General features: G+C 32.3%; 1 protein-coding gene across 1 annotated transcript; it reads left to right on the top strand.

Annotated features, from left to right (window-relative positions):
- LOC104706903 (GATA transcription factor 12) lies at positions 8,520 to 9,978 on the top strand. The gene is made up of 2 exons (XM_010423141.2): positions 8,520 to 8,881; positions 9,016 to 9,978. Exons 1-2 carry the CDS (start codon positions 8,651 to 8,653, stop codon positions 9,784 to 9,786), a joined length of 1,002 nt encoding a protein of 333 aa, XP_010421443.1. The 5' UTR covers positions 8,520 to 8,650; the 3' UTR covers positions 9,787 to 9,978.

Below are 10,496 nucleotides of genomic sequence, written 5' to 3'. Positions count from 1 at the left end.
CCAAGCCAGAGAAAGGTGGCCTCGCTAGGAGCTCGAGCTGCATGCCGGCTTTGGCTAAGGAGCTTAAAGATCGTGCCTTAGTTAATTAGTTTATTTGTATATATACTCACGTTACGCGTTTGTTACTATATATACGTTCATACACAGAAGTAAAGTTATATTCACAGAGGGAGATGTATGTGTATTATATATTGAGTTATATAAGTGTACGTAGTTAACATTAAAACTGATGGAAGTTTTACGTGTGTAAATATATATATTTTCCGTTTTATCAAACAAACGTCCTGCGTCCTTGTATCTATTATGTATTTGTGGAATTATGTAAAGGATACGAATCTAGAACAATAATATATATATATATATATATATATATGTGAATGATAACATATATAATTGCTTATAGAATCCTTCAAGCACTATAGCTTAATTGATAACATAGGTCAATGAAACTTATCTTGTTCTTAGCTTCAAAACTAGTTCGCATATTAGTAGACTAGTAGTCCAGTGTTGCAATTATCTCCAGTATATTTTATAGCTGGATGATCTAGAATACCATTAAATTTGAGATATGAAAAACGTTTTACTAGGGGTTAACAGAGGCTTGCCTGAAAAGAAAAATAATAGCTATTGTTGAATCCGCCATCAAATATAACAGAGATATCAAACTGTTCATTCGATAAGATAATGTCTCAAACTAAATTTTACCAAGCTTAATAAAGCATTAAAGCCCATAGGTGGGTTTTCAGCCGTGTCTAAGTACCACTCACCAGCGTCGTAGACGTTTTCGTGTCAGAAGACGGTACGGTATTGTTAAATATCTCATATAGCTAACTAAGGAATTGGCCCAACTAATTTTTTTATAAAATCTGTGACAATATCACTCATAAACGAATTTATGGGTAGACTCTACAATATACCTAAAGGTTTAATTTTAGATTTTAGTGGACTTAGTTAAAAATCTAGTATTGGATAGGTTCTTATATATACTAGGTTTTGAACTCACGTTACGTGTGTGTTTATTTGATATATTTTGATAAAAATTATATATGATTGATTACGATAATAAAATATTATCTCATAAAAAAATAAAATTAGTATTAAAGAAAAAAAAATAAATTTCAGATACACATTAAAATATAAAAATCAGTTGTGTTATAAAATCAAATCTGATAAAAAATCATAAATTTAACTTGACGTCCAGGCGAGGCAAATCAAACTGATAACCTCACATATTCTAAACCATTTTCTTTGACCACCAGAAAAACGAAACAATTTTATAATCATGAATTTAACTCTTTTCATATTTAATTGATCGCTACCACCTATGTTTTCGTGTTTTTTATTCAATGTTTTCTTATTCTTCATATTCTTTCTTGTCATTTTCATTGTCAAATTTTGTGTTAATTGTCATCGTAACTTTTACCGTTTGGTTCTTCGTTATACTCTTTTTCTTTTTCTTCCTCGTCAACTTCTTCACATTCTTCCACTGAAAAACCTTTTTTTAGACTACCACACAACTTGTTAACCCATCAAACTCCAAGAACAAAATCATTTCTTTTCTCATAAAATTTGTGAAATTCATGATTACCAGCATAGTCAACACATGCACCCAATTATTGACAATTTTATCCATATACTTATTTGGTTTTAGATCCACGCGTTTAGAAACTTCTCAAACCAAAATCCTTACTTGGTTTATAATATTTTAAAAACATAATAAAATATACTAATAATTATTTATTTAATATGAATCATATGATATATAGAAATATGAGTACACTATAAGAACATATTAATTATAAATAAATAATATCAATTATATTATATCATCAAATAATATCAACCGTATCATATTATCAAATAACCGTAACCGTATATAACAGTAACCGCTTGAACCGTAACCGTATTTAAACGTAACCGTTTAACCGTTTGTTAAACGGTTCTGGTTAAGGTTACAAAAATTTCTAACCATAACCGATGGTTAATAAACCTTAACCGTGACAACCGTAACCCTGGTCATGCCTATGTATAGCTAATAAAACATGTGTGTTTGTCGTCCATCTTTCTTCTTTAAACCTCAAAATTTGACTCAAACATCAAATTAAGGTCTTGCGATGTCAATCCTTCTTCCTTAGACCCAAAAATAAAAAATTAATGAAAGAATATCAACTCATCTCTAAAATCATACACAAAAATATGTTTTACAGCTCATAAGAAATAAAAAGCACAAATATAGATAAATAGGATAATTTATGTTTTGCATCAATATTTATAATATTTTAAACTTTTAAAAGGTTTCGAAATATAAAATTTGAACCTTTTAAAAATTTTCAATATTTATAATATTTAAAACTTATAATATTTAAAAACTTCTTAAAAGCTAAGAACTTTTAAAAGTTTCAATATTTATAATATTTAAACTTTTAAAATTTTAATATATTATAATATTTTTTTGAAACTGTTTAAAGTTTTAATTTGATCAAATAAAAAACCTGATCAAACCAAATAAAACTTTTAAACTTGGACGCCTGATAAATCAAGTTTTCCTGTTCATTCGTTGTTGGAAGCATATTAATCTTATTTATACTTGTTCTTAACCATTGTCTAAAAAAATTCTAGCCGATGTGGGATATTGTGCTTAGTTCTTTGATTTCTATAAATTTAAAATTTTCCTTTTTCTAAAAAATTATGGAAATTTAAAAAAATGTTAATTAGTGACATGTCTAATCACAATTGGAGGTTTTAAATCCTATGTAGACGACCTTAGGAGCTTATAGCTCCTACTTTTTATTAGTATAGATTAAAATTCCACTAGAAAGTTTATCAAGAGATCAAATTAATCCATATGGTTAAACCATATATAGGTTCTTATATATATTACGATTCAATTTCAAAATATGGTTCTTTTTTTTTTTATATATTTTGGAATTGACTTAGAAGTTACAACATTTTTGGGTTTTGTCTTTGTCACTCTCTCGTCTCTCTCGTCTAAACCTAATAACAGCGGCCGCTCAATTTTTTTCTCAGATCTGAGACTGGAGTGCGGTGGCTCCTTTAGCACCGGCTTTGGGCTCCCTGTTTTTCTTCTTTCTTTGGTTTCCTTAGTTTCTTTCTAAGTTGTGAGAAGTTTTTAGCCTTCGATCGGGGTTGCTATCTAGTTTAATCAGTTGGTGCTTTTGGTTGTCTTGCAGAAGCGGTCAAGCTTTTCAGAGTTGCTTGGTTCGTGGCTTTAGCGAGGAAGATGGTGCCGGATCTGAGATCGACGGAATCATGCCATTGTTTTCTTGCCTGTTCACAAACTAGATCTGTTTCTAGCTCTTGTGCTTCAGTATGTTTTGTTGTCGTGTTTTTGGCTTGTGTGTGTTCTGTAGGCAGATATCTCATCGTCTTTGTTCTCTCGGCCACCATTGCATCTGGTTTTATCTAATAGTTGCCCTTTTAGTTGTCTCCTTGCTAAGTAGAAGTTTTTTTGTGTGAAGCTGTTACTTGGTTCTCTGCTTCAAATCCTTCTGCTCTTAGGTGGAAGTTGCTGGTGATGGTAACCTCTGTAGATGATTGTCGGTTCTTGAACTCGACTCATCGAAGTGATTTGTTTCGCTCCTTGTCTCAGCATTTCTGAATCTGGAGGATGTCGGATTGCTTTTCATGGCTTCTATCTAGGCGCTCTTTGACGCAGTAATCGTCTCGCCGCATCTGGAAGTGTAATGAGGTTCTGAATTGAGCCTTTGCTTATCAGGTTATGAAGTCTGGTTGAGAGATCATCTCTCATTGTGATAGGAGGAGGCAGTTGTTGATTGATGTGGTGGCCGTGGGCAGCATTAATACAACTCATTCGCAGAAACTTCAGAAGATAAGTTCGATTTGTTTGTTTAGACATAGTGTTTATCTTCGGTATTATTGTTAGTTTGCCTCTGTTCTTAGTGTTGGGTTCGTACTCTTTCGTTTGTGGCTATAACATCTCTGTCGTGTAATTCCAGTTGTTTCCGGGGACTTTTCGTTTGTTCGTCGGCTTAGCCTCTCTTTTTTGGGCTTTAGACTCCGGGGATATATTTGTTTTCCGCCGGCTTAAGATGTATTTCACAATGTATCCTTTCAAGTATTATCAATAATATCAGATGACAAGTTACAACATTTTCCTTGGCTGCTTAAACCTACTGAGCGAATTGAAAGCAAATCCAACGTCACGTTGTTTCTACACGCTACAAACGGCACGTGGTTCGCTAGAGCATAAAGCTTTGGGGGCTTTGCTTACTTTCAAAGAAGCATCTTTACCTAAGCCATGAGTAGACTCGTTTCACGTCCACTAGCTAGCCTGAATTTAAGTATTGCACCACGTGTCTTTCCCTTTTGGCACGTGAGGAGCACTCTTAGGCATTTTTTCTTGGCCACTCTTACGCATTTCTCAGGGTCCGTTATCATTATTCACTAGAGAGATATAGGAAGATAACATAAACTAATTATTATTCTACTATTATATAGTAAGAAATAAAAGAATCGAGTGTGATGTAATTTTCAAACGCAACATGAGTCTCGTTCAAGCGATCACTGAATAGCTAAGATGAAATAACTATGGAAGAAAAAAGAACTTTTTTATAATAAGTTAGTTGAACAGCTATAAAGGAAGCAAAACCTTATCCATTATTTCGAAGGACGTTCGGGGTTGGCGTAAGATCAAAAACTATGTCCCACGGAACTAAGGTCTTCTCGAGACACGTGTATGAGATAAGCAGACAATCATGTGAAGCTACTGAATCTTTTGGTGAATCACTACTTCTCTCAAAAGAAATAAATGGTGAATCAATCTATGAATTGTAATAATATGGAAAGGATGAACTAGTGGAATAGAGACATTGATAGTATCGAGGAGACAATTTGATATCTATTCTTCTTCTTCGTTTTACTTCTTACAATATAAATTTACAATGAGATCATAGTTTACTTTGAGGTGAAATAATTCAACAACAAGCAAAAGAAAAACGTAAAACAAACACACTCTTATATAAGCTATGATACCAATAACAATAAGGCAATAACCAAAAACCCTCTAAAGCCAATCCAACTTTTTGTTTTGCCGACTCAGCCTCCACGTCATTAGCTCTTCACTGATCATTCGTATTAATATGCTCTCCTTCTATGCAAAGCTTGTCCTCAAGTCGAAATGTGGGAAACTGGCATGAGATATCTTTTACAATCGTCCAATGTCGTAGTTTCTCTTCCCGCTCAAACTATTATCATCCAACACGTATTACTCTTATCCATCCATGCTCACTGCACCAATTATTGAGTTTTAAAACATCAAATTCTTATATTGATATTCGTAAAACCAATTTAAAACTAAGAACGCAAATTGAGATCTAGACAAGGACACCTTTTAAAATGGACAAGTATTGTTGAGTTCTTTCATTAGTAATTAGTTGAGTATTTTAAAAAAAAAAAAATAGACCAATACTACTCGAAAGATATTTTCATTAAAGTCTCTTATGTGCTACAATTAGAACCGAAAATTCGATCGAAACCCGATCCGAAAACCCCGACCCAAATCCGTATCCGAAATTTTAAAATACCCAAACGGGTTCTAGTAATTAAACCCTTTATTTGGGTTAGTTTAGTAATCATCCTTAAATTAATTTGTTAATGTGATCAGTACTAGATGCGATCAAGAAGTTCCTTCAAACTTAACTAAGTTAAAATATTGTCTTCTTTTTCTTATTTATGTTGTGATCGAGTTAGTAAACTTATAGTATATGACTAGGACTTATGAACGGTCTAGTAACATAAAGAAGAGGGTGTTTTAGGACCTGCCATACTATTTCTGATTGCGTGATGAGCTGGGAATTAATTGTCGTGCCTAAAAGTGCGATCAAACAAGGAATAAAGAGATTTAACATGGGATTAGGAAGAAGGGTTAACGTGTCTATAAGATAACAATATAGTTAAAAAATGTTTAACTCTTAATATATTATTTATTATACAAGTCTCGAGAAATATTGTTCGATGTGGTAGATAATCGAATCGGCCAATAGAAATATAGAATGTCTTGACTCTTGATATTAATATAAGTCGTTTTCGATTTTGTTGTTCTTGTTGTATAGTACAGTAATTAGCTATTTTGGTCGCCCATTTAGGTTATTATTAATTTTATACTTCAAGTTTTCTTGAAATCTTAGTTTGGGATTATAATAACTCATAACTTTTGAAGTAACGTGATATATAACCTACTACGGTCCCTAGCTAATCATATTTTCATTTTAATTTCTCGACTTACTAATAGAGTTCACGACAAACTGCTAAAAGATAAAATTACTTAAGAGCAACGTATTTATTAAAAAAAAATTCATAACTAAAATACGGAATTAAAAGTATATAAATATAATATATATATATATATATACAATTTGAATAGCCTAAAACTCTAAAACTGTTGAAAAAGCAATAAAGTTAATTATAATCTATATATATTATAGATTTATAGTCATAGTTTGGAAAATTAACTTATAAATTATTTAATATATAAACTACAATATAATACATATACTACAACATATTTTTAATATTCAAAAAAAAAAATTGTATATACTAACATACCATATAACGGGTCGAATACGGATAACGGGTATTAATAATTACAACTAACATGAACAATCACATACTACATCAGCCATTTCATGTAAATATAAATATATTTATTTTATGCTTCAATTAACATATATTATATATATTCTTTATATTCGCCTTCGCATCTGCCACAAATGTACATGATTTGATCGACTATTAGATTCTAATCCGTGGTACATCACAAGACAATTTTTTATATAATAGAATTTTAACTTCTATTTGTTTGTTATATTTAGTTAAGTAGTATTTGGATTGTTCATTATTAGTATAGATAATAAAATACATAATAAGTAATTTATAAGATATTATCTGATTAAGATACAATTTTGCTAATGATTTAATTATTTTACACTATTTAGTTAAATTACCTTGATTTAATATTTTTAAATATTCTAATATTTTTAGTGTTGGCCAAATAATTAAATGAAGATTTTACCCCTACTTTAATATCGAGTTAATAATATTTTAAATTTATATTTAATGTTAATTCAAACTCGTCAAGTCTATAACTCGTCCCGCCATATAACTACATTATATAGTTTTTTTAACTATTTTATAAGCAATTAATGTAAAATTTTAATTGATAAAAAAAAAATAGCAATGAAGTGGAGATATATTCTAAGGATAATACATGATTCAAAATATCAGTTTAGGAATATGATGTTAAATGTAAAGATTGTATAAGTATAAACAAAAATTGATTTAAGAAAATAGAAATTTTAAGAATCAAATCGGTTTAACGATTTTATAGACGTATTAATTGAGTATTCGATTTTAAATTTTCATATTTTAATTATTATTTTGTGCAATTTTCCAGGGATTAACTTAGTAAAATAATTTTATTGCCGACAAAAAAATATATATAATTTAAAAGATAGAATACAAAATGTACTTCAAAATTTTGATATAGATATTAGTTTAGGTATTAGTGTATTACCAAAACCGGTGAATATATAATCGATCCGGTTTAGGAATACATTTATAATGTGGATTGGTTTCAACTTCCCCTTAGAGCACTATTATTGGTCATAATTGTTTTGGATGTCTCAAAGTTTTTTTTTTATATAGATATATATTATTTTTATAACTTAATTTAATTTAGTATTCAGCACCAATAAGAATACACCAGCTGGCCATTTTTTCTCTCATCTGTGTCTGTGCACAGACACTCCATCTCAAAATTAAAGCTTCTCTCTCCTTCTTTTAATTTTATATTATTATTATTTTTTGACACTCATCCCCATAGTATGTGAGATGGGAATGCTCTAATGGTGTCGACGCTTATCGAGTGTGTTGGTTGATGATAATCAATGGAGTGATGATCATCCATCACATGCACGTGAGTGGTACAATCTGTAATTTCGAAGCAACGTTATGACCCTTTTGGTAAAGTTGTCCCCACCACTATACCATAATTGCACATGTTTGATTCATTAATCCTTTAGATGTAGTCAAAAATATTTCCCACCGTTCTCTTTTGTCAACTAAACAAAATTCTTAATTTCTCCACTATAATCTACCTTCTCGTAAATAAAAATGAGAGACATTAGTGTTGTGTTAGAGCGGTATAAAACATATACAAATTTTTCAGAAATGGTGGAAATAATATTTTCATTATTAAAAAAAACGTGCCTATACATGTGCTTGCACAAGTATGTAAACAAACTAAATGTTAATTATAATATGACTAATAATTAAAATTTACAAAGGGAAAAAATAACTAAAATAGGTATACTAGTAAGTTGTCAAGAAAAATAATTCCCATAAAATCTCCTTTGTCTTCGTCAAACCTTCCGAATTAGACCTCTTGTCCCCTTCAAGCGCAATAAAAATGCAAATAAAATTTTAAAAAAAAAAAACAAAAGTTTTATCTTTTTCTATAGAAACCATAACTTTCTCTAACTTTACTCCTTTTTAAACTCACATTTTCCCCTCACTTCACTCTCTCCTCTCTCTCTCTCCAAAGATCTCCTCCGACGAGAGATTACCGGAAAAAAATAAAAACAACTCTTTTAGTATAATCCACGAAACTCTTATGGAAGATGAGGCCCATGAGTTTTTCCACGCAGCTGATCATTTTGCCGTCGATGACCTCTTAGTTGATTTCTCTAACGATGATGACGAAGAAAACGATGTTGTTGCTGACTCCACCACCACAACCACCACCGCCTTCACCGACAGCTCTAACATCTCCGCCATCGATCTCCCTAATTTCAGTGGTGATGTTCAAGACGGCACTAGCTTCTCCGGTGACCTTTGTGTACCGGTACGTTAATATTAAATAATAATATATGGTAATTCTTGAATTCTAGTCAAGAAAATTAAAACGATATGTTATGTTTTGTAATAATTGACTTTTGTAGAAGAAATATTAAATGATTGGTGTTTGGTTTTGTTTAGTGTGATGATTTGGCTGATGAGTTGGCGTGGCTTTCGAACATCGTGGACGAGTCGTTCTCGCCTGAAGATGTACAGAAGCTCCAGCTAATATCCGGTTTTAACACCCGACCCGGCCCGAAATCCGAATCCGGAAGCTCGGAGAATCCGAATAGCACCAGTCCCATTTTCACTACCGACGTTTCTGTGCCGGCCAAAGCTAGGAGCAAACGCTCACGCGCCGCAGCGTGTAATTGGGCCTCACGTGGGCTTCTCATGGAAACTGTTTACGACAACCCTTTCACCGGAGAAACCATTCTCTCTAGCCACAACTTGTCTCCACCGACCTCGCCCCCACCACAGATGACTCACCTTGCGAAAAAGCAAACCACCGACGGAGGATATCGCCGGAAGAAAGATGTTTCTTCGCCAGAGTCAGGTGGCGCAGAGGAGAGACGGTGTCTCCATTGCGCCACGGATAAGACCCCGCAATGGCGGACAGGCCCAATGGGCCCGAAGACGTTGTGCAACGCTTGCGGGGTAAGGTACAAGTCGGGGCGTCTGGTTCCCGAGTACCGTCCGGCCGCGAGTCCGACGTTTGTGCTTACAAAACATTCCAACTCTCATCGGAAAGTTATGGAGCTCCGGCGACAGAAGGAGATGAGTAAGGCCCACCACGAGTTTATACATCACCATCACGGTACGGACAGTGCCATGATTTTCGACGTTTCATCGGAAGGTGGTGATTACTTGATCCACCATAAGGTTGGCCCAGACTTCAGACAGCTTATTTGATTTTTGATCCCTTTTTATTTTTCCAATAATTTAATTAGGGATAATCTTCTTAGAAATCAAATTTTGCTAATCTTAATTTTGTTGATGACAATTTACTTCTTTTTTTCTTCCCTTTAATTTTGTGTTGTTTTTGGGATTTGCTAGAAAACTTTGGTTGCATTTCCTTATTACATGATGATTTTTTTTTTTTTAGTTTTTTCCCCTTTTGTTAAATCTACTTGTTTAGTTTATGTTAGATCTACAAAATGTTTATTAATATATTCACAAGCAAAAACAAATATCACTTTGTAAGAAATAATTAACTGGTTTATTTTCAATTATAAACTGTAATATCATAACTAATATATACAAACGAGAGGTGCATAAAAATTTCATAATGATGAAATATGGGTGGGGGAGTGTCTCAGTGTTGGTAATGTGTCACCTCAATGATCAAGGTCCCTCTACTCTTTTGTAGCATAGTTCATTCAAAATTTCTCCTTTGCAACTATTGTAATTGTCACTAAATTGACAATCATCTGATTTTTTTTTTTTAATCAATAACAAAGCCAAGAGATTGAATGGTATTTTGTAAGCTATTTTGTTAGTTTCTTCTATTAGATGATTTAGATAGTACTAATGTTTATCTGATGCATTTCTTTGAATATATGCATGGTTATATTCCCTAACAATACAAGAGGACAAGAGGAAAAAAATTTCGAGTAAATTAA

Source organism: Camelina sativa, chromosome 8 (assembly GCF_000633955.1).
Source record: "Camelina sativa cultivar DH55 chromosome 8, Cs, whole genome shotgun sequence".
Taxonomy (NCBI): Eukaryota; Viridiplantae; Streptophyta; class Magnoliopsida; order Brassicales; family Brassicaceae; genus Camelina; species Camelina sativa.
This window is presented reverse-complemented; position numbering and strand designations above follow the sequence as displayed.

Excerpts from the sequence above, each read along its gene's own strand:
- LOC104706903 (XM_010423141.2), top strand. The coding sequence starts at position 8,651 with ATGGAAGATGAGGCCCATGAGTTTTTCCACGCAGCTGATCATTTTGCC. Across the intron at positions 8,882-9,015 it reads CCGGTGACCTTTGTGTACCG|TGTGATGATTTGGCTGATGA; the intron begins GTACGTTAATAT and ends GGTTTTGTTTAG.